The sequence below is a fragment of the Hippocampus zosterae genome, chromosome 11 (genome assembly GCF_025434085.1).
Source record: "Hippocampus zosterae strain Florida chromosome 11, ASM2543408v3, whole genome shotgun sequence".
Taxonomy (NCBI): Eukaryota; Metazoa; Chordata; class Actinopteri; order Syngnathiformes; family Syngnathidae; genus Hippocampus; species Hippocampus zosterae.
Window position 1 is genome coordinate 9,708,937 of NC_067461.1, and position 25,378 is coordinate 9,734,314.

At 44.3% G+C, this 25,378-nt stretch overlaps 1 protein-coding gene across 8 annotated transcripts in view; it reads right to left on the minus strand.

Annotated features, from left to right (window-relative positions):
• The window catches only part of slit1a (slit homolog 1a (Drosophila)), a 94,310-nt gene that overhangs the window by 67,986 nt on the left and 946 nt on the right, over positions 1 to 25,378 (minus strand). For all 8 annotated transcript variants that reach the window (XM_052079365.1, XM_052079363.1, XM_052079366.1 and 5 more), the window contains exons 2-4: positions 15,090 to 15,161; positions 12,320 to 12,391; positions 11,000 to 11,071 (exon numbers count right to left, since the gene is read on the minus strand). In XM_052079365.1, the coding sequence (XP_051935325.1) occupies positions 11,000 to 11,071; positions 12,320 to 12,391; positions 15,090 to 15,161 (216 nt within the window). The remainder of the gene's footprint in view (positions 1 to 10,999; positions 11,072 to 12,319; positions 12,392 to 15,089; positions 15,162 to 25,378) is intronic.

Here is a 25,378-nt window from a genome sequence, read left to right on the forward strand (position 1 = left end):
TGCTACTTATCTTACATCGGCTTCTTTCAACCAGGAAGTAGCCTGCTACCAACAAACAGAGGGCATAATAAACAAATACAGCGCTCCACCCTTCCTTTTTTTTTTAACACTTTTTGCTTGGTTGAGGGCTTTGCTCCATCAAGTACCATTCTAGTATCGCTTTGGAAGCATATAGTGTACAGTAATTATGTTTGCTGCTCCTCCCCCAAAACGGTTGCGTGACAGCTTCGCTGCCTCTTGGCCCGGCCTGGTTGTGAGCAGGGAAGTGGTGGGTGACTGAATAAGCTAATAAATGGCGTAGGAGGGGTTGGTCACACCCGACATTTTTGCACCCGTTCTGTCACGCCTTACCCCCCCCCCCTCCACCCACACACACACACACACACGCACACACACACACACTTTGATGGCTAACAATATACATAAATGTCGACTCACACACACCTTCACGTCACCTCTGGCAGTCCTGACCCTTTACCAAATACCCAGGCCTCCCCCTGTATCCAAGGTGACCAAATGAGGCCCCGGCTATCACCTAGCAACCGGGAACAATGAGCTCCAAGGAGACGGAATGGCTTGAGCGAAAGGGCAAGCAATTCTCTGGAGATAGAGGCAGGGATGGAGGGACAGGAGTGGAGGGGTTGAGGGGGGGGGGTGATGGGAATGGTGTTGGGACACGTCTTTAACCATGTCACAATGAGGATACCTGCTTGGGAAACCAGGCTGTGCTTTCTTAACCCAACTGACCATCACTGGTTAACTTTGCTGCGCTCACTCAACCAACAACAAAAAAATTCCACCCTGTATATGCAGAAAGAATACTGTATTCCATTTTCCGACAATCTCGCCAAGAAGATTTCATTGGACTGTTGCACTTCGATAAAACTTAGCAGAGTGAATGTGTTAACTCCGATGCAACACTATCTTTTTATATCCCCAACCACAGGTAGGAAGTTGGATGAGGGTGAGATTGCCTAAGGGCAGAACAACAGCACTCTGCCAATCCAGTTTCCATAGAAACGATTAAAGATTTTTATTAAAATACGATGAGAAAAGTCAAGCTGTCATCGTTTCGCCGAGGTATTTATCGTGGATCCAAATTTGATGCGGCCAGCTGCCATTTTGCGTTGCCAAAATTCCTCCAGTGGGTTAGTCTGGATCAGTCAAAGATGTTCAACCAATTAACCTATGACAAAGAGTTGAGAGAAAACGGGGGCGCCGACGGATAAGAGGAGAACTAAAATGGGTAAAAAAGTGTGTTGAGAAAGCGAAGGGCTGTCTGTTAGCTTGCTCACGCGAAAAGTCTTTGTTAGCCATGAATGACCTCCTTCTCTTTTACAACAGCTTGATGAAGTGGAACTTGTGCATATCCCTTTACTTCCTGTGAATAACACACAGACCGACTGGCTGTACTTTTTACATGTCAGCATATACATACAGATAATGTGACTTGAAAATGGCCTGTGTGTGGTTTTATAATAGCGACTGTTATTGTTTTCATCCTCTCCTATGGGAACATTTGATTTCAAATTTCAACATTTCTGAGGCTGTCTAGTTTCCTTTCCTGGACTGTGATGATCTTAAACAGGGTAAGTTTATGGAAAAAAAAACGTTTCTGTCAAATGTTCAGACCCAGACACTCATCATAACATACTGTTGACAAAACCCTTTGACAAGAATTTTTCTTTCCCAATTATGACCGGAACATTTGGAATTCCGGCAAGATACTGCACTGCATTTATGGGTTGCATGCCAAGGTAGGACTCACAATTATCCAGCAGCCAATTACTGGAGAGGTCATGCATGTTTGTGGACCTTGTTTGGGTCCAGGAAAGTTCGTATCGAGCAGTTCGAAAACAAAAATTTCAAACTAACATGTTGCATCCTGAGGTTAGGGAAGGGTCCAAATATATGCAAGTTCAAGGTAATTCCCTTCCTGTGGGTTTAATAAAGGTGTCAGGGGGAGGGAGCAGTGATGCTTTGTGGCTCGGCATTACGGATTAACTCCTCCCTTCCCATAACACACACACACACATACATACAGCTTGCTTTTGGGAGGATTTAATGGGCCTGGGTATGGGGGATTTAGGGAGTGGCATTGATTCTACTGGGCAAAGTCAAATCAAAGAGCACCCGCCTGTTCAAATATACCCCGAGTCAATCTGCCTTTGTCCCTGGGTACTACTTATTCTCATGTTGAATTTATGAGTTGACTTTCCCGCTGAGCAAGCGAGAGAAATAGAAGAAAATGTGTATTAGTCTGTGCCTGCCATTGATTTCTGGCTTATGCTGTTGTCCTGCTTGAAGCGTCTGACCTTCTGAGGCTGTAAATATATTGGGTTGGACAGCGGAATGCTACAATGATTTGTTCCATTCTTTAAAGGTATTGTGTGTCATGCTGAGGTCGTCTTGACTTCATGGGAACTGTCCACATATCGCCGCGCTGGACTGAGCCGGCTTGACCGATTTCCCACTCTGAAGTCCTGTGCTGGGAAAATCCACTCCACTAACACCAGCACCAAAAACCTTAACGCCCCCCCCCCCCCCCCCCCCTCGGCTTGATCTCCACATGAAAGCGCCTGCAATCTCATTACCACAACCTGGGGCTCGTCAGAAACTTCAGTCCCCAGGCCATTTTTTTAAAGCCAAAAGATGGAGAAATCCAGCCAGGGGGAAGATGAATGAAATAAGGCTCATATAAGGCTTGGCAGCCATGCAGGGCAGCCAGGTGTTGAAGATACGGATAAGACACCGGGAGGGAATCGGGGAAGGCGAGGACGGGGGAAGTGATAAGGAAAGTACGACAGGGAAGATGACAGCAAGGAAGTGGGGTATGTTAAAAAGAGGGGACGGGGAGGCTTTCTAGTCTTAACGCTGCATGTTTTTGTGCTAGCCGCCATCGTGTCACCCAGGCAACCTTTGGCAGAGTCCACCTTTGAAGTGATAATGGACCTTTTTGGTTAATGCTCCTCTGCAGGTGGACCGGGCTCCCTCGTCCTCTACAGATGAGAAGCCTTTCAAAGTCTGTGGAGGAAACCAATCCTTCTTCTGTATGTCCATCGCTCTGCTTCTTTTGCCCTGTCTGCCAAGTCCATTTGCTAAATCCGCACAGTATTTATTGGCTGCCTCTGTCACACGCCATCACCTTCACATCCATCCGGCGATTCATTTTGCTCTTTCCTCACTTCACTCAAGCATAAATACGCTTATCTGACTGAATGCAGTTGTAACTGGATTCATCTGTTTGAATTTGAGTTTACCGTTAGTTTTTCATCATTCTGACTGCCAGCAGTGTCTTCACTATCAATACGGAAGGCTTCTCTCATATTCTCTGCTCTCTGTTTTTCTATTAGTATAGTATGAAAGGAAAGCCCTGCACATGACAACATGTTTCCACACACACACACGCGCACACACACACGCACGCACACGCACACGCACACACACACGCACACACACACACACACACACACACACACACACACACACACACACACACACACGCACAGAATAAGAAAATGTGCCGTGAAGGTTTGTCGTGCTGACAACTTTTCTTTCGTACGATTTAGACCAGGGGTTGGCAAACTACGGCCCGCGGGCCAAATCTGGCCCGTTGGTCTTTTTAATCCAGCCCGCCGAAGGTTGGTACACAATTAAAGTTCAATGTCAACGACTGCATTCATTTCATTTGGACTTGTAATGACAGGCATTTCAACGTCAAGTGGCAGTTACTTGAAGTTACAGAGCATAGGGAGGAAGGGGGAGACGATACGGAAGCAAGCAGTAGCGCCAAGTCAAGCGAATCCCGTTCGATATGACGGAATTATGTACTCTTAAAGTCTGAAAAACGTGCCAAAAAATGCAAAATACTGCTTTTTAAATAAAGAAATCCAATTAATATTATGTCGAATTTAGTTCACCCATTTGATCCGGCCCTCTATAATATTTTCTGGTTCTCATGTGGCCCTATGCAAAAAATAATTGCCCACCCCTGATTTAGACGTACAATTTACACTGGCCTGTAAAAAAGGGTGAAGATGACTTCCCTGACTCAAGCATTTCCTGCAAACCTTTTGCCCCTTCTCAGCTTTCAACGGCATGATCTAACGCTTGCATTTAGGTTGTCTTGGAACTAAAAGGTACAGCGGGGCCTGTGGAGTGCGAAGAACAAAGGGACTGAAGTCTTAAGAATGAACGCGAGACCCACAGACAGAGAGTGAGAGAGTATAGCCATAGGGAAGAGGATCAAGAGATGTGTCTAAAACCCCTCATTACACACACATACGAATAAAAATCTCCAAATCTCTCTCCTAATGCCAGGCTTTCCCCAAGCGACCAAATCATTCTTTTGAGCCACTCCCCTTACAGCGTTTTTCTTTGTGTGATGCGCTCACAACGAACAAGTACGAAAAAATGAATCATTATAAATCCCACACATTGCTACCGAATACATTTCTCACAGGCATCTTTTTAAAATTCTGAGGGGAGCACAGGACAAGGGTCGGCAGCCATTTTCCTAAATTTGGGTAAGGTGGAGTGATGTAATTGTGGGTGATTACAAATACTGCACGGGAGCACCTTTGCACCCGGTTGAGGAAAAGCTGTTTTTTAGTGTCTACCTGGAATACATCCAGCAATGCACCTGGGAGTCTCAAGCCCTAATTAAATATTACGTACAGACAGTTCAGTCAGTGCTCGCCCTAAGATCCTCGCCGACAACGCCTCTTGGTTATAATCCGGCGGCGATGGCGCTGATCTTAATGACATGTTTTTCAACTGACGCTGCAACGAGCTGGACGGATGCAATCAGCCAGGAGTGACCCATCACAAATGAGACTACACCCCATTAAGGCTACCAACTCAAGTGAAACGTCGGCATAGCTGACTCAATTCAGGGTGCTTTTTTTTTTTTTTTTTTTGGCGTGATGGGTTCAGGACTGACCGGTTAAAAATAACGGTGATCTCTTATGCCTGGCGCCCAACTCACAGTACCCAAGTGTTGCCAATCAACCCACATTCAAACCAACCGTTACATTTGTGCAACAGTTGGAATGAGCATTAATTAATTAGTCATGCCTGGAGAGTGAGGCGCAAGGGTGACGTAAAAGGAAAGTGATTATTGTTGTGTTGCTGGCCCCGATGCTACATTCGTGTAGCAACAGAACTAAAACAACTCCACCCACATCAAAATAACGGTAAATACAATAGATAGTACGGTAGACGATTTTGTCACACAAAAATATATATGTTGATATATTTGACATCTTTTGACTCAACTTAGCACAAAAACACTTTCCAGAACATTTTGGACTTACTCCTAGCAGTGGAACATATAGCAACTGGCCGTAACAAAATATGGAGAAATCAGAATAATTGTCATCATTTTAGTGATTAAATTCTTTGTACGCTTGTGAAAACTCAGAATGCTAAAAATTAGGCCTGACTGTAATTTTACAACAGCCCATTTTTATGTCATAAACGGAGTGTTAAAGTCTCAAAATTACAGTGATTCATTTATTTTTACACATGCGACCATTCATCATTTCCCACGTTACAGTTTTTATGACGGCGACAGTTTAACTGTGGAATAGATGAATGCAATTTCCAAGTAAGAATGCCTCCAAATGTAAGAGAGCATTTTTTTGGGACTCGCATGCCAAAAGTGGTTACATTCAACCTTGGAAACTCGTCTGTACTCGCACAACTACGGCAACTTAGTTTGCACCAAAAATAGCTGTTATTCCTGGCCAGTTAGTCACATTCCACATGCCGAGAGATACCAAGGAGCGTGTGTGTGTTGTGTCCTCTGAGTGTCAGTTCCAATCTGGACTGAGCGTTGCCAACCAGTCTGAACTGTCAGCAGTGGGAGCAGAGAGGAGGACAAGCAGGCCCTCCTTGGGCAGCTTCGCAGAGTGAAATCCCCGTGGGTGTCTACTCATGACGGATCTGGACCACACTGTGATGTCTTATTCATGTTATATCAATTCATAATGACCGGGGCAGTCCCCTGACGACACACACACGGCTCACACGTATGATTTGACGGTCATTGTGGTTTATCGTTTGTGTCTGTGTCTTGGTTTGTAGACCGTCAAGGCGGACATCCATGTGCATATGAATAGCAGCGTGTTGCAGAAGTCGGACACCCAAAACAGCATTGATGTGCCTTGTGCTTTGGTGTGAATATTGAATCATCCTCAATCCACCATTTGAATTATTCATGAGGACGGACACAGAATCGTCAGCAAATGTCAACACTGTTGTTTCGGACTTTTTCGCTCTGAATATTTCAACCGTTCTTGCCTTCACTTTGTCCGTTTCTTTTCTCCTCTCTTGCTGGTGAAGATTTCAAATGGCGTAGTGGTTTTTAAATTACCCCCTTTTGGCTTCCGCTCACTTCAAATGGTTTAGTCTGTGTTTCCCTCTCGCTCACACACACACCCACACACACACACACACACACACACACACACACACACACACACACACACACACGCCCTGGACTCGTAAAGCAAACAGCGACAAGCCGTAAAAGCCACTTTTACCACCTGACAAGGACAGGGGCAGGAAGAAGTGCAAGAGCCAGAAGTTAATATCTGACTTGGATGGTTTGGTCAGCCACCAGGTCAGGAATTTCATGCTGCTGCGAAAACTCAAACACCTTAAATTGACAGTTTCACTCACCATGAGCTGCATATGTACAGTATGAGCCAATGGTTGACAAGGAGGGAGGGTGGGCAAGAGATGACTGCTTTTATTCACTGGGAACCCTCCTCAACCTCTTCACTGAAGCCACCAAAACCTGAATAAGTCCGTTGCAATTAATTTCAGCGTGTGCAGCGCTAAAACGGCTCAGCGTAAGAACGTTCCGATGGAGTGAAAGTTTGATGCCGGACAGATGTGAGGCGGGCCATTTTAATCAAGAGTGCACGCTGAAAGCGACTGAGGGAGACAAGTTGCCATGGAGACGTCTGGCAAAATCGGGGTCCAAACAGTCTTCCGAGGGACCCGGGCTCACTGAGGCGGGTCATTCATCAGCAGAGACAAAGAGAAGGAAACAGCAAGAAAAGTTTTGAGCATTGACACTCTGCCCGGCTCAAAACCAGGAACAGCACCAGATGCAGCGATTTCATTCTTTTCATGTCGTCAAAGACTGAACGCTGATTTTCTGACTCCAAGCCAACTTGCAGCTAAGGAACACACCGAAAGCAAAAGCAAAAGCAAAGCCGCAGTCAGGTGACAGTTGGATGGTTTATAGTGTTAATGAAAGAGTGCACCACTTTTTCTGGATAGTCTTCCTTCCCTCAGCAATTAACTAACAGAAACACTTCTCCCATAGAACTCTACAACACATCGTTAACGCCGTTATCTTAAACGCCAGAAATAACATAATTCCCTCATGGGCGACGCCGAAATACACATTAACCCATGGAAATGTAATTACAAGGTGGTTCTCTGTATAATTGGTGTTATTTGCATTGCCCTTATTCTTTCTTTTATGTGCCCGCATCAGTATGTATGTATTTCCTACCGTGTGTTTGGGTTTAGTGGATGTCAAGATGCCTGTCACCAGGCATTGAACTATTAAAACGAAAGATGGAAAAAGGATCTTAAGGACGATTAAGACATGCCCTCCCGGATTTTCTAATCCCGCCTTTGGTAGACGAGAACACAACTCCCCGCCCGCCCTTTGTACCTCCCGAGGAGAAATCCAAGGTGAAAGCTCACCTCTCAAACCCTCACCCAGCGTGTAACATGCCGCTTCCGACAAGCTTGTGTTGTGGCAACGAAAAGCAACAACCTTCACCTCCACTTCCCCCAGAAACCTGTCCTGACCTTAAACCAGATGCCGCATCGCTCCGGGGCATCTCCTCGGCTAACTGTTCTCCACTATACGCCAAGTACTCTCACCTTTCCCCCCACCGTCCCACGGTCCTCACTTCCTGCTGCTCTCCCACTGCGAGGAGACGCTAATTACAGGCACAGATGAGTCGATTACAGCTGTGTAGCGTAGTGGAAGTGGGATGAGGCGAAGGGGGCCAACAGGTTGTTAACATTGATGAATGCGATACTATTTTCACCGTTATTGGTCACCGATGTTCCCGCGCGCCAGGCCTCTCACCTCTTTGTGGCCGTTCACATTACATCCCGTCACTGGAACTCAACTGCCATCCATCACTGGGCGGTTTGTAACAACGCCTAACTACCGCTAATCATCTTAAATCAATTTAAATTATCTCAGCTCGGCCCCACATGCATCAGTATCTCCTATCGCTCAGGTCTGGGAAGAGACGGCAGCAATCACAAACCACACACCTCCGTATTGATGAACGAATCAATCAGAAGTTAGAGAAGATCCGTCATCTCGCTGTCTTCGGGCCATTTTCAGGTGCAGCATAATTGTATCAACAGGGCTTTGCTTTCTCCGTGAATGCTTGGTTTGGATGAGTTTGACCTCAGTTCTATCAAACGGGGAAGTTCAGGGGGAAGTAGATACGCACCAACATTTCAAGAGTTTTCCCAGAAGAACTAAAGCTGTACAAACACAAACCGCAGGATAAAGTCTGTATTTTTGTTCCCGTTGGACTTCTTGTAGGTGTCAGGTTTCATATTAGAATGAAACATGATGAGATGGCTGCTATTGGCTGGCGACGGGTTCAGGGTAGATACTCCAGCTCCCGCTCTCGCCCAAACGGCAGCTGGGATAGGCTCCAGCGTGCCCGTGACCCGATAGTGAGGATAAGTGCTTCAGGCAATGGATGGCTGGATGATGAAATGGCTATAATGTTTTTGTTTTGGATTGTTTTCAAACACGGTTCTAAAATATCAACTGCTTGAACCGGATGTTACGACAAACAGGATATGTTGCTCTCTCAACTTCGAACTAAACTTGAACGCTTTCCTTCCTTCTCTTTGAGGCGAACATTCAAAACGTAATCCGCTAGCTATTCACTTGGCTTTCTCTATATCAACTGTTATCCCTCCATCAAAAATAACCTGACAAAAGTCTGCCATTAACATTTTCCAAAATGTTGGCGTCATGCACCAGTAGCATAATGTTTGAAGTGCAAACAATGAGCGGAGTTAAAAGTTAACATTTCATCGAGTAAGTGTTCATACATAACCTTTTTCGGTTTGTGATTGCGTCATTCTGAAATTGGCTGCCGTTAGCCTATTAATCCCACGCACAAATACCTGCATTAACCCAAGGACCCTCGTTTTTGTGAGTGTGTGTGTTGCTCATTTTCTCCTCTAAAGCCTCGCTTAAAACAGGCTTGAGCTCAACAGAGGGTCACATGGAGACAAAGAGCAAAAGTGTAAAAAGGTTTAGAAAGACATTTGGCATTCAAATGAAGAGAACCATCTGGGTGAGCGCACCACTTTTTATGATAATCTCCCTTGTTAGGATTGGAAAGGCAGACCTTAACAAGCCTCGGTGAGCACTTTGAGCAAGTGCAAAGGTGTACATTTAACTTACGGTACATTAGCATAACCTGCTTGTTTCTGACTAAAGATAAAAACCAAAAATCAGCAAAAGGCCTTCCCCTGGGAACGGAGAACCTTTTAAGTCCATTAAAAAAACTGCGCGCAGGAGTGAGACAGGCCGCAACCTAACCGCATCAGACATAGAACCAGAACACACAGTGTGGCCCAGACACATCAGGAGTTAAGAAACACATCAAGAAAAGGCTTTGTCTTTTCCCGCTGTTCACGAAGTCGTGCACAAATCATTGTGCCAATCTACCAACGACGTCCCAATGATTGCTTTAGTTTCAAGTCGGCGCGTCTGGACTGCTCGTTTGTTTTAACTGCTTAGGAACATACAACACACCTGAAAAGCGTCATGCCCCATTATGGCTCGCTTCAATTCAGCCAAGGGTCAAGAACAAATGACGGTGTACACATTGTGAATCGATTTAGCCAACGTGACCAAGGTCTCATTGTGCAGGATATGCCGGCGCAGAGTTTAGAATAATGAGCGTGAAGTCAGATTGGATGAAACGGGGGAACTGTGTTAGCACAATTCGCTGGCTGTTGGCACAGTCGCTTGCCCCAGATGGACTAATCACGCTTGTCCAAGGCCGTGCGCCGGTCTGTGGGGCCTCGGCCCGCTCTGTCTATTCTAGCTAGACAGGCAAGCCAGTGAGCTGACGGATGACACTCTGCCCTAAAACCTGATGGGACAACTTTGGCTTAATGACAGCTGATGTGTGAAGACAGTTACAAGGGGAGAATCGAATGGATTCAAGATGGTATTAGACATCAAGCGCAAGGTAAGCAGATGGGGAGGGGGGGGGGGTCTAAGGTGAGGATCACGAGCTAGTAAAAACCACACAGCATGAATAGATGGCATGGAAATCCGTTTTCCATGACCCACTGTTTTATTGTTCCCAGATGCTGCAGGTAACTACAATAATGTAAGATGGAACGATCAGCTAGCAATAGGGGCACCGATTATCCAAAAGTTAGAGATCTACAAAAATAGCAAAACAAAACATTTGCCGATGAGGATAAAAATTAAAAAAAAATTGGATTACTGTGGGAGGTTTTATCTACATGGGATGAATGCGTGTGTACATCAGGGAATAAAGATGCAGTCCATAGAAAGATATATTTCAGCAACAGTTATTTAAATTGGAACAGATCCCTAGATCAATTGGGCCACACATAATTTCCTTGTCAGCAGTGTACTCTCTTTAGTAGACAGTGCCGATGATTAGGAATGCAGGCCCACGAGTCCAAAAGCCAGAAAGGAACACTGGGGATCATTGAAACCTCAACTGGCCGTTCAGTGAGTAAAATTTATGTCTGACTGCTGTTTAATTGTGCGCACTAAACCAGAGCCCACAGTGGTAAATGAAACCTTGCTGAGCGGTGTTACTGCACACGAGAGCAAGAAGAGTGTTGAGAGATGACATGCGAACAGGCGGCGGGGGAGCATGGTTGGTAGAAGTCAAATAAAAATAAAAATAAAAAAGAAGAAACAGCAGTTACTTACAGACGAGACAGGCCAGGGTTCTTCTGAAAGAGCAACTCTGGAAGGTGCTGCAGTTGATTACGGTTCAGGCGCCTACGGCAGGCAAGAGGATATGATCAGCCGGTGAATGCGTGTGTGTGTCTGTGTGTGTGTGGAAGCTGTGAATAATTTCTACAAGATGCAGTCGAATCAGAGTAGCCACGGGCTATTGTGTTTCAGTCTCCCCTGAATGTCACATAAATATCCACGTGACAGTTCATGGGAATTAAACTGCTAAGTCAAAGACAGCACGGTGAATTATCTCTCCAAAGTAACATTGCAACACAGCACTAGGGTAGGATTACATCGAGCGCTCTCTTTCGGGGAGTAACAATTGCCCAAAATTCCCATTTGGTAACAAGTGAATCACATCAATTACGTGTGAGAACATGTGTGGATGTGAAGCGAGTTTTATCCATACGCAATGTTTCTTGACTAGAACAATGACTGGCAAACACATCACATCCAAGGCTGGCAGGCTATATGCAAATAGACCATTTTCAGTCAATGAGGAACAGCCTGTTGCTAATTTGTTGGAAACCGCAACTCTTTCTCTCTCCGCCGAGTACCCGAGGCCCATGGGAGTGAATGCAGTGGCTGTGACAGAGAGGCTGCAAATCTGAGCGATAGGCTTTTGCCATGCACAGCGCACACAGTTCAACACAGATGTTGGTACCTGTGCCACTCACTCCGGAGAATGACCAAGACGGCGCTTCGGTGCATCATGGGAATTAACAGTGTGCACCGCTGCCCACCTCACAGCCCCTAGCCTAGCCGCTGGTGGGTTTGTGGCTATATTTAAATATCGAAGAACCTGCCAGTGAATTTTTACGATTGTCCGGGGATACGAAACGCTGTATATCTAACCATTTGAGATTATTAATGTGGGTTTCGGATTAAGGGAAAGTCTTTTATGGTTTGAGCACTAACCGCGCGTGCCCATAAAGTCATCCCCGACATCCAATTCCATGTGGCTAGCACTACTGATTTGCCCATGTGCCGGTTGAGGTGTGGTTGGCCATATTTGCCCATGTCTTTTCAGGGCTAGTTTACAAGCTGCTGAGGAGTGATGGTTCTGTCCACATGGGTCTTTGGCGTGCGGTGAGAGCGGCGGGTAACAAGTACCGGTAATGCTCCCGGCACCATCTGCCCACAGCGGCATGACAGGAAACTGCCTTGTACTCCGTCCACATTTTATAGACAGCTCCTCTTGTTAGTCACGTTACACTCAATTAATGCCTGGGCCCACTAGCTCAGGTTTAGAAATATAATAAAAGTGTCTGTCTGCGGGATGGTACTCACAGTCTCTCGAGCTCTTTCATGTCATCAAAAGCCCCACGCTCGATCACGGTAATCTGATTCTCCATCAGCTGCCTGCAGGGAAAGGAGTATTAGTGTTACAAACTGTAAGATGCACTGGCACTTTTCCCGATGGTCAAAGTATTCGAGGTATGCGTGGCGGACTTCTGTTCGTGGGTCTTTATTCACACTTGAATGAAGCAAAGTGAACACCTCACAAACACATGGAGGTCAGAGGTCAGCGGTGTGGATGGGAGGGCAGTGTCCACACACAATCTTGGCAGAAAAGAGCAGGCAGGCAAGGTAAGCCTTCCAGTGTGGCTGAGAGAGCGCGGCACTGGTGTTGTCTTGCGGTTGGTTAGAGACAAGACCAAATGCAGGGAAGGGGTGGAAGGTCAGCTTTAAGGAAACCAAGACTTTTTCAGAGCCTTTAGAAAAAAAGGTCACTACGATCTAATTTTTGACCTCTGATTAGGGCCACAAGGACAAGATAGCATAATAACAATTGTTTTGGGATATTTTTGGAAATGCAGCTGTGCCTTGACCACGTATTGCACTCCTTCTGTGACCATGCTCGCAACTCAAAAAATGTGTAACGCAAATCAACTTTCCCCATTCAAAGAAAGTGTCATTTTTATCAGGTCCTATTTCTTAGCCCATTTGTTGGTGTCTTGCATTGTTTATCAGCATTCAGCCATCGGGCAAATACACAACATGTACCATGTTTAGGTTGACAGTAAACTTCAACTGGGAGTGGCAAGAAACTGAAGTGTTTTTTCTTTCTTTTTTTGGGGGGGTGGGGGAGGAGGGGATTGCTCAGTATCTACAAAACTACTGCTTGTTGTGAAGTGATTTGAGTTGAGTGTTTTGCTGCCATACCACACACACTCTTAAATTTATGCTGACAAGTCAAAGCAAAAAAAAAAAAAAGAAAAAAATATAAAAAACGTCTTCATAAACATGGAGGCACACTACTCACCTGCCCACTGCCAAAGCTAGTTTCCCAAAAATGGGGTTTGGATGATTTTGAAGTGTTATAATAACACAAATTTGAGAAGGAGACTTTATGGAAGAAACAAGAGTGTTCCTTCATTACCTATACAACTGTTCCATGTTGAAGGCCACCTCTCCCGTCTCCCACAACTCAGCCGTCTGTACTTCCTCGCCATCAAATATAAATGCTAATCACTGTTTGCACTCCATAAACATTGAGGAAAAAGTGCAATTCAGTTTTGATCCCTTACTCATGACTTTAGATAGGGAAAAAATATCAGTACTTTCGACTTACTAAAGTTTAAAACACATACACACATATATACAAGTATATATATATATATATATATATATATATATATATATATATATATATATATATATATATATATATATATACATACATTTTTTGTGTTTGTAACAGTAATTGTCTCGCCTGGCATGAACAGACTATTGATTTAAATGTGGCGCCGGACAAAGAGGATGTTAGTCGGCGGTGTTGACGTTACACAGAAAGTTAACAGCAAAGATATACCGCTGTTTCTTTTTGGTTCCTCCTGAGGGTTGGCTAGGGGTCAGTAGCATTAGATGACGACGACGACCCCATTTTAAAAGAAAGGACAACTTTTTGGTAGATGTCAAGCATGCACACATAGTGTATGTGTGTGCACGTATGTGTGTGTCATGCATCACGTACAGAAACATGAGATTTTATTGTCTTTCCTGACCTCTCTGACGTTGTGCTGACATTCAAAGTGGAGGAGTAGGTGATGGTGCAGACGGAACACAAGGGCAGACGACGAGAGGGGACAAGCAGCAGTGTGAACAAGGCACAGAATAGAGTCAGTAGACAAGGCAAGAGGGATGGGGTGGCGAGGGGGAATAACAAAAATGTTGGAAAATAGGACTCCAAGGGGCCAGAAAGAATTGTGTGCGGCTCACATTACACTTAAAACATGTTAACTGTCTACACGGCTTCTCTTGCCGCTTTAAAAAAAAGAAGTTTGAATTCCTGAAGTTACAAGGGCTGTTTTAATTTCAAAACTGCACATGGTGATTATAGGAACAGAGTGCACAATAAAATGATGCTACAACACACAGTTTTCAGTAAGAGAGAGAGAAGTCCATTACCTGACCTGCAACAATTGCTTGGCTGCTTAATGTACTGTGGAGTACTTCTCCATAAAACCACTTCACTGAGCTTATACTAATGTGAGCTTTGCTACTATGCCTACAATTGTGTTTGTCTATCATGAGTACATTCAGATAGAGACAAACGATACTGTTCTAAAGTTATAGGCTGCCAATCAATCTGTTTTTACAATGCTAAACGTCGCATATTAACAAAAATATCAACCTCCACCAAAGTCAAAAGCAAAGACACTTCCTGTAGATTTGAACAATGACGGACAGGTAGAGGCATTCTGATTCAGACGGGTGGATGATTCCATTTATGCCATAGTAATGTGAGCTTCACCATAAGGTATAAAGTGAGCCCCTGTTTATCACAGAGGATACTGTAAATTGCACAATAAGTGAAAATCCGAAATATAAAGAGACAATGAGAAAAAAAATGGTTTTACCACTCCCACATACTTTCAACACATTTAAATGAATTAAAAGATAAACCAATTGTATTATTGAACACATACAAAAAAAAAACCCTACAGGAAAATAATTTTATAGCACGTACGGTGCACATGCAGGCGCCTTTAAGAGGCGCAGCCTGATAGGGTGGCGTGTGATGTCAGAGAGTGTGGAGGACAGAAGCAAAACTTACAGAACTCGGATGTATTTGAGACCAGCAAAGTCACTCTTGGTGATGCGTGTGAGATTGTTCCCATTCAGCTCCCTGCAAAGAAGAGAACACACACACACAAAAAAACAAGCATGAATATTTCATCTTTATTTTCTAACTGTTCTCCCTTCAATTTGGAACCGTGCCCAAAAAAATAAATGACTAAAACGTTTTGCGCATTCTGTACTTATAGTTTGACTATACACCTGGGAACAACTGTGGAGAAAATAGTCTTAAGAGTGTAGATTTATTTCCTGATTAGTTCATTCATTCATTTTCCGAAGCGCTTTATCCTCACAAGGGTCGCTGGAGCCTATTCCAGCTGTCTTCGGGCAGTAGGCGGGGGACACCCTGAATTGGTTGCCAGCCAATCGCAGTTCCTGATTAGTTTTAGGGGTAATATTTTTTCACAAATCGTGAGAAGGAAATGTAACGGCTTATTTTCCAGCTAAATAGGTGGTCCCATGCACCACAGATTCCAGCTGTTCAGGGTGGGTACCATCATGACAACACATGAGTTGTTCACAAATCATGCTAGACATTTTTGGCTTATAGCGCATCACGGTGTGTGTGTGTGTGTGTGTGTGTGTGTGTGTGTGTCTGTGTGTGTGTGTGTGTGTGCGTGTGCGTGTGTGAGAGAAGAAGACACATATGCAAAAAAGTGAATACGTGCACCAAAAATTAGGGGGGAGAAAACACATTCAAAGCAGCATGACTCACGATACTAGTATTCACATCTTGAACATGGTTTTTAATTGTTTTTTTGTCAATGCATGACTTAGATTTGTTCTTGATTTTACTGCTTGGTGCTTTCTACCACCTTTATTACGGATTCGTGTTACTGTTCATTGTGTATGTTAAATCACTCCATGTACAGCACTTTGTATGCAGCGATGGCTGTTTGAAAGTGCTCTATAAATACTGCTGACTTGACTTGACTTGAATGTTTTTGTATTTTAGATTTTACAGTCAATTGTAAATTGAATGGCAATAAAGAATATCACTCCAAATCTCTTGTACTGTTCATTCTGGTGATACATTGAAACTAGAATGGCTTATGTTTATTTGCTCCTTATCCTTCAGGAAAGGTTGTTCCAAATAAGAACAAATTGAAAGATAATCAACGACTCCAATGTGTTTGACCTTGCGGGTTCCACTGTACTCGGGTAAAGTTTCAAAGTGGTTGTTGTGATAACATTCAAACATACATCATAATCCTACTGGATTCTCATAAGAGCAGTCTTTTTGGGGATGTTGGCATTTCTTCCCCGTGGTCTATTCTAGAAGTGCAATGTGAGTACAAGACATTTGAGCCGTCTTTCTCTTTATTCTGGGAACTGCCAACCTACACCCTCAACCGCACCTCTTCTTGGCCATGTCCTTCCGCCATTGTCAGGGATTAGTGGGAGCCAACGGAGGGGATTTGGGAAAGGCCGCAAGGCCAAAAAGCTAAGTGTTGTGGATATAATGGGAGCAGATGCCCAACCGAACGTTGACCGTCACTGCAAAATGAGTGAGACAGAGCACTGTAGCTAAAAGAGATGTTTTGGAATGGCTTTTGCTAATCCAAGAAAGTGCTGTCCAACGTTTGTATTCACATGGCAGCTGGGGAAGTAAATATTTGGCATGTTTGTGAGCTACTGCAATCGCGAAGCATTATTGGTCCACCCTGCCCTGACCCGCCTACTCAACTGCTCGTCCCGGAGCACGCCCCCCCCAAAAAAGAAAGAAAGAAAAAACGTGTTCCAAATCTACGCAGAAAGCAAGGGTCTCTTTCCTTCACTTGTCTAATGACCACTCGAGGGACTACAGTGCTATGCAGTACTAAAAAGAATGGCCATTATAGACAGATGGTGTGTATGTGTGTATCTGCGTATGTGTGTGTACACAGGTGCATTGACGGGCCAAGCGACAGAACCGCAGGAAATAAATACTGGACCGGCCTTCATTAGCCTGCGCTGTGACTCGTGCACATGTGGTGTTCATTCCAGGTGCTTACGCAGAAAGGTGCTTGCATGCATGTCAACCTGCGCACAAGTGCGAAAGTCTCATTTCTCGGGTGGTCATTCCGGATGAAACTCTAAGGACAAGAAAAGGGATCGGACACAAACGAGAGGGGACACAATGAGAAAAGTGTTGAGAGGTAGCAGGAGGATTTTGTCGAAAGCTGATGTTCCCCATAAACAAATTAGACCACAGTTCCTCCTCTGGCGGCGAGTTCTCGCTTAATCCTGACTATCTCCACCCCGGAATTGACTCATTGATGCAACTATGCAATCGCTTGAGTAGTTTCGGGAAAAAGACCACCAATAAAGCTGCTTTTGCTCATCTTGGAATGCAAGATTGTTTCAGAGTTGTGACATTTAGGTCGTGCTGAAATATCAGCCAACACCCGTGATGTGTGAACTAGCACTGGAGAAGCCACAGATCCACACTTTGACATTTTCTGACCTTCGAAACCATGCGAGGGTTTGAAAGCATTTATTAGGTTTTAAATAACACTTTTTATTCAATAGTGTTCCTTCTACATTATTCATCCGCCGTCTGAAGCAACCTTACGAGTTTCATACTAACAAAATGCAACGGAAGCCTGATAAGCTATGAGTGTTAAGCATTGTATCGTCACAGGACTGGTGCAGAACGTTTTGACAAATCTATTTCCCGATGTGTGATCACGCTTTACTCGATGTAAAGTGCATAATTACAAAGAACGTCATATGTAGACATGGCCAATCTGTGAATGAACAAGCCACGGGCATGCGTTAACCACCGATGAGGTAATAGCAGTCGCCGGACTCCTACGCATTGTTTTGCTCTTGTGAAGTGAGAATGCTGCTTTTTATTAGTGAAAATAAAATCAGTCATTGGTATTACAGGAAAAGGAATCCTATCAATAGCTGTTGGCAGGACAGCAAACGCGACTTCTCTCGTTTCACAGACAGATGCTTTGCGGTTCGGACTTGCTCTGCCGGTTTTTGCATTACAGCGCTGCGGTATTACTCTCATGGCAGAAAATTATTAGGTATGATACCCAGTTCACGCGGCGAAGGATTTCCACCTCGATCCGTCTATTCCCTAGAAACTTCTGTAAGGATTCCCAGTACCGACACGCTTCCCGGACAGTCAGATTTGCCACATCGCTAGCTCATGCTGACTCACTGGTCAGTAAATGAATGCATCGATTCTTATGTGTAGGTCTCGGTGTAATTATTAGAGACTCCTAAAGTTGCGTTATTGTGGAATTGTGATGGATGTGTGTAGTCTGAAGGTGAGGAGAAGCAGACGCTCTTCTCTTGCTTAAAAATAGTCCAAGTCGAATGCCTTTTGCTCACATCTCTGTAATTCAAATGGCTCCGAGTGCTGCTGAGACACTGAAAAAGTCATTCCGTTTATTTCCGCCAGCTGCATGGGGTCTCTCAGCAGACGGGGACATGGTTTGAATTGAGCAACTTTACATGAAATGGAGCCTGGAGACCAGAGGGAGAATAAGCAAACGCAGCGGCTAGCTAACACACAGATACAAATATCCACGCGGCTTGCACAAGGAAAAAGGGGCCGGAGAAATACACTTTATCAGTAAGTACACCGACTGACATGTAGAAGAAAAAATGCCCAGAGGAGCAAGCAATCTGGTTCAGCTTTCCTAGCTGGATGGAGGGAAAGACAAACTATTGTTGGTTGTCGTGTTTTTTGACTGACGTGAAGCATTTATGCAGAAATACCGCAGAACTTAAACAAATGAACGCCGTGGAAAAGTACAGACTCGCCGGCAATGTACAACACCGAGGCCATAACATAAATCAGTATTAAGCTATAGAACGATTTTATAACTTTACAACAAGTTTTATGAATGTCCCTTTATATGGGCTGCGATTCAGCTTTTACGACTTGACAAAATGAATTAAGAGTCATTGATTGAGAGAAGAGTGCCGGTTGCGTTGACGCTGTCGTGAGCAGACATATTTGAAACGCATTCATAATACAAGGGCTAACTTGCATTTATTAAACAGTTATTCATTTTAAACATGAAAGACGTTAAAGTGTTTACATTTTGCAAGTGTTTTGTTTTTTCTCTACATAGTGTACACTGTTAAAAATAAAGCTAGAAGTACATATATACTATATGTATTCTTTTTTTTTTTGTTAGGTTTAAGTTCAAATCGCTTCTTCCTGTGTGGTTTAAAGGTGCACTAATTGTCTAGCATTTTAGTCGCTGTACATGTAACCGCTGCACACCAATCAATGATGGGCTGTACTCAGTGTGTACGTGCATGTCACTCATCATATGAAGTATCATAGGCGACCCTCCAACATAGTTTACATGCAACTCCAATATCATTTTTTTCCTGTGACTATTCCTTTCAGGGCTGGCGACTATACCAGGGTGTTCCCCACCTCTTGCCCCAAACGTACTCTGTCCAGGCTATAGCTCACCCATTACCAAGTTGAGAATAAGCGGTATAGAAAATGGATGGATGGATTTTTTTTTTGTTTTTTTTTTGGGTGGGCCAAATGTTGCATGCAATCATGTTTTTTTTTCAGTAAGTCGTTATATAATAATCATCTAGAAATAATATATGATAAATGACATTTTGGTAGTAACTTGCCCAACACCGCACATCAACACCCGCCTCAATTGAAATGACTTATTAATGTGTGCACATTTTGCCGCGGTGTCACGGTTGCAAGCGTCACAGGACCATTTGTCTAGAGCAGGTTTTGCCTGGCAGGGAAGCCAGAAGCCGGCGGATTGAAGCTCCGTGACCGCACGCTTTCCAAACTCCTCACTGCGTCTACAAGCTGGCGACAGAAAACTCAAAGTGCTGTGGCCAAAGTGCGGCGGATCATTACCCGCAATCACATGCTGATAATACTATTCAACCGCATGAGCTGACAGTTTTTGAATGAACGACAGCGGCTGAGAAGCAGTGAGCAGACTCTGGAGCATAAAGGAGTGACAGCAGTGAAGAACACAGGAGAAGACGGGATAGGCTGCGCAGGAATTGTCACTCGATGCTGAAAAATGACAGTTTGGGAACTGCGTTGCTGTCTGGCAGAAAGCGACCTACATATTAGTTGCTCCAACACTAACACGGCTGCGCCATGCGAGCTCACAAAAACCTCAATGAGTGAAAGTCTGAGATGGGGCGAGAGAACGCAGACCAGCGTGGCCAAAATAACACACTTCGAGTGAACTGGAACACTTCTGTCCACACTCAGAGGTCAGATTACTCCTTTGAATTGAAATGTGGCTTTCAGACATGCAGGCCCTCAATTGCACATTTTTAGCGTGTGCGTCAATGAGTGTGCAGCGCAGTGGCTAAAGACTATGTCTGAGAGCGTGTTTCCCGCCTCCTGGGCTCCTCAAGGGCTATTTACAGTGTTCATTCTGCGTAGTCAGGCCTCAGGAGGGAGAGCTCACTTAGACGTAAACACTAAGCACACACACACACACGCACACACAGTTCACAAGTCAGGTGTTGCCATCCAAGCATTTATTTGACTGGGCCGCCGACACGCCAGCTCAAACACTGGGCAAAATGAAGACAGCTTCATGTATGAGACACTTCTCCAAGCAAAAATAACAGAGGGATTGAGGACAGGAAGCGCAGGATGGAAAAGTAGAGCACAGAAACGTTTTGCTCAAACAGAGATAACTTATGACACTGTCAGGCCAACGCAAATCAAACATCTGTTCGAGTGCATGTCGCCGCCGCCGCAACAGACTGGGACAGGAACACACAGTGCGCTCCAGACTGAGAGGTCTTTCATGCTTTATACTGTATCTGCTGCTGTTGTGCGCTGACCATGTATGAATGTGCGCTCTGAAATGCATCGTGTGTCTTGTGCGCGTGTGCGTGTTGAAAACATCTGCTCAGTCACATCTGTCACATTATGTTCCCGCCACTAACTAATGAGTAGAAACATGAAGTCTTAACGGCACTCAGCGGTGCACAGGCCTCCACCAAGGCTGAACAGTCCCAATTTGGATCAGAGCCAATGTGTTTTCCCTCATTGGTACCCTTAGCCTGGATTATCTGTTTATTGAGAAGTGCTCCTAAAGAAGTCAAGGAAAATGTTGACATCAATTTGTAATGGGCTGAAAGGCGCTACACTCATCAGCAACGCAATGTTAAAATCGAGTTCTGTCGTATTGACGAACAGCAATCAAGACAAGGGTTTGTAAAACGAAACTTAAGCACGGCTCTGACCATTTACTTTCTGATCCCTTTACTTCATGCCAAAATGTCTATTATCTGTTGATATGTTCAATAAATAAACAAACAAACCGAAAATTGCAATTTTATAATGTAAGCAGTTTGTCCTTGGCCCATGCAGTGCTCACTGGCAAAGTCTCATGAAAATATTTGCTTTTTTTTTTTTTTTTGGTTTCGCATACTCCTGCAACCAAACAGAAACTTCTAAACTAGGATGGCACTTTGTAGAGCTCAGGCCTAGGACAAGTCTGAACAATGCTAATTTGGATCAACACCTCATAGGCACCCCAATGAACGTAATTTCCCATTGAAAACGACTTCAGTGCACATTGTGCAATTAGGGGGAAAAGATGACAATTCAGATGCCAAGAGTGTAAAAGAAAGGGTAAATATAATAGTTAATACTTGGCCCACTGGCAAACTTTCACAGATGTCATTTTTGCAGAATTAAAATAAAAATGAAAATGCAGCAACCTTTTACAGGTGACTGCCATGGCCAATAGATTTTAGATCTCCACCAAGGTGTTTTTGTTGAAGGTGATTGCCGTATTTTTCTGACTTAATATGCTTTAATTTTCTCAAAAATTGACAGTGCGCCTTATGTATGGATGGCGACTTCAAGTTGAATAAAGTTTGACTTGTTTAACTCACTGACTCTTTCACAATAAAACATGATTGACTGGCAATCATGCAAGGAGGGTACACAGCCCCAATTCCACTGGCTCCAGTTCCCCTGGATAACCTGAACAGGATCAGAGCTATAGAAAATGAATTAGTGAATAGATACTTTCATTTTAATGACAATTTCTGGGTAAATGCAGTAACGGCTCTCTGATAATAAATTCCCACATGCAGGAATAAAGAGCACAAGACAGCTGTCGTCTGTTGCGTGGCATCTTTACAGTAACTGAGTTCGGATCTTCCTTTGTATATGGAACGCTGTGTAATTGCCTCTCTGAAACTCGATCACATCAAAAAGCATCTCGATGAGCGTGAAATGCGGATTACGCAGGAGTATCAAGGACGGCAGGAGAGCCTTCAACAAAGTGCAGTTGAATTCCGCCGTAGATCCCTCGTCACTCACAAGCACCGCCGCCAGGATGCGACCGCTCAGCCGGCAAGGTTAACAAGAAAGACAGAATTTCTGCAAGATGAAAGATGACATGAGTGGATGCACTAAATCAGATTTCATGGTCGGCTAAGATTTGGACTTGCATATATAGTGATCATGCGCACACCTTGAAATTGAATTACATTGACAAACGTGTGCATGTTTCGGTAGGCCGAACACTACAAATGATTCCCATCCAGAATTTATAACCGCTTGTGAGACCTCACATTTTTTGTCCCTGAAAGTCCACACAATGTGACTTTTAAAACTGATTTATGGCTATGACACACATAAATGCCTTTGATGGGATAATTCCTCTCAAGCGTGCCATCAGAAATATAGTGTGGCTGTGTCAGGAGAGCAGGCTAGTGGGTCGAGGGTGAGTTTAGAAGCACAGCAGCCGCCTTTGATGTTTGGCAGTGCATTTGAACATGTAACATGCTTATTGTAGAAGTATGTCGCTCGGGGGGGGGAAAAAAAGAGAAGATAACAACTGGGTGATGTCTTAACATCGACATCTTCAAGAAATAGTAGAGAACATCTCCTTGAAATACTAGACTCAAATTAGACAGAGATGAGTTGAACTGACATTTGTTGGTTCATCCGCCAGTGAACTGAAACAAAGTCTGAATGAGCTTTCTTTCTGATGTGATCGCTCACATGCTGCTGCTGAGGAGCGAACCCGGAACCATCATGTTGGGAGTAAATGGCTTGAGCCGAAATGCCCCCCACCCCCATCCCCTATGCGGGAGCATATGCAGTGGTTCTTAAACTCTTTAGGTGCAGGGACTACTTTTTCCTGTTCAGGGTGATGGAAAAGCTGAAGTCTATCTCAGCTACCAGAGGGCGAAAGTCTGATAACCTGGACTGGCATTGGCGTCACACCAAAGTGTGACCCACTACACTACCGATGACTCGCCCCTTCTAATAAAAAACTGAATGGGTCCGTCAATGACCGCCGTTGAGCGTATTTTGGGTTATGCACTTTCTCTTGTTGTGACTCCGCAGTCACCTTCTCAGTGATTACCAGCTGGAGTGAGTGCATCTCAAGCATCCTCTCATCATGCGCTATCTCTTGATCCTTTCACATCATGCTCTTTCAACTTTCGCCGTTGCCACGTAGCGAGGCAGTTGTTTTCAGTCTTGTAGGGGTAAATTATGGATCAGGTGGCTGGCGAGCTGTCAGTTGAAGCAGCCATGCCAAAAACACTGCAGGCATTCGCTGGCACATACACACATTTTCCAGCTACAGCGTCACTAAAAAAAAGAAGTTACTCATTTACCTTATGCACATATGCAGAAGGTTTGCAAATAAAAAAAGAACACACATGGAGCACAGCGGAGATGCTAGAGACATTTGTCAAAGGCTGGCGTTTGCAATTAAAAGAAGGGCACACCGTGGATAATAGCCACATTCCTCCCCCTCTGCAAATCAACTCATTCACGCAGATGAGGCACACGCGTTTGACAGACGGGATGAGCTAGAGGAAAAGCTGCAAGAGAGAAATGGGCCGTGTTTGGATCAATATCTGCCGAAATAATCAGGCGGGAAAGGATTGAACATGAGATATTTTTAAGGATGATTTCAAAGAAGGTGGGCTTGCCTGGATGAGAGGCAAAGAATGAAGAAGCGGCAGCATTAAAAAAGATGAGGAGAGGGAATAAGGGGGAGCGGTCCTGTTGTGGTTTTAGCATGGGGAGCCTCACAGTGTCATTACTGTGTCTCCCGGCTGAGGAGCTCAGGGGTCAGAACTGATCCAAAGCCACACTGACAAGTGCAAATGGGATTCTGCTGTCTGTGGCGACACCCTCAGCGCACACATCCCACCGCCTAAACACACACACACACACACTTCTCACCAAAACCCTCCCCCTTCTTGAACACACCCGCACCATTTCCCAAACGCATCAGTCTGTATACACGATCGCGAACACAATCCACAAAGCTTTTTAGTCATCTCTGCTCGACTTTCCAAGACTAAATTCAGCATAGTCCCTGAAGTGAGGCGAGTTACGTTTTTGCTATTTAACACCTAATACGTTTAAAACAAGTTGAGGCTGACATTTTGTCGAACTAACTGCTAAGTATTTGAAGCAGGAGTGCAAAACAAGGATTACACACATGGCATGTTAAATTTAGGCATACGTACAGGACAATCGTGTGGTTTCAGGTCAACTGTGTTGACCTGCACATTGAACGTTGATTTATCACCTCATACACTGTAAAAGCCCGCAGAAAAGGATGGTGCCTCATTCTAAAATAGTAGCCACTGTAGGTCAGCTGTATTGTGGGGGTAAACATTACTCACCCACAGATAAATAAATAGAAATACATATGATGTGTACAGTTAAGGAGAGAAACATCAATACACAGACAACTTAAAAAAAACCCTCTTGAGTAATAGGGGCAATGAATATTTACAACCATTCATCTGAGAGGAAAACCACAAAACGACCATGTTTCCTTGCCGCCTCATCCTGCGTGCTACCAGCACGGACACATTCAGACTGTCAGGCAACAAACAAACAAACAAAAAGGGTGTTCTTAGAAATTAAAGATGAAAAGCATTAAATATGCAGCCATTTCCCACTGTGCCAGTGCTGGCTCTGACACAGACTCTCTCTCCTCCGTTCTTGGCAGAGCATCTTTAATTCAAGACTGATATTCTAAAAGCTGAAATAGAACAATCTATTTGCCCTCACACTCTTCACTTCTGATTTAGTGATGAATATTTCAGGGGAGTGCGTCATGAAGAACACGACGGAACCCCACTCTGGCAGCCGGTGCATGTCTGCTTCATCTCCTCTCCCCCCATCCTCCATCAGTTTTACAAGACAGCTACAAGATCCTGGTGGAAGACTCACTTAAGGAGCAGATTAGCTTAATTTTCTAGATGATTTAACAATTTGTGGAGTGAGTGTTCAGCGCCATGCCTGGGAGA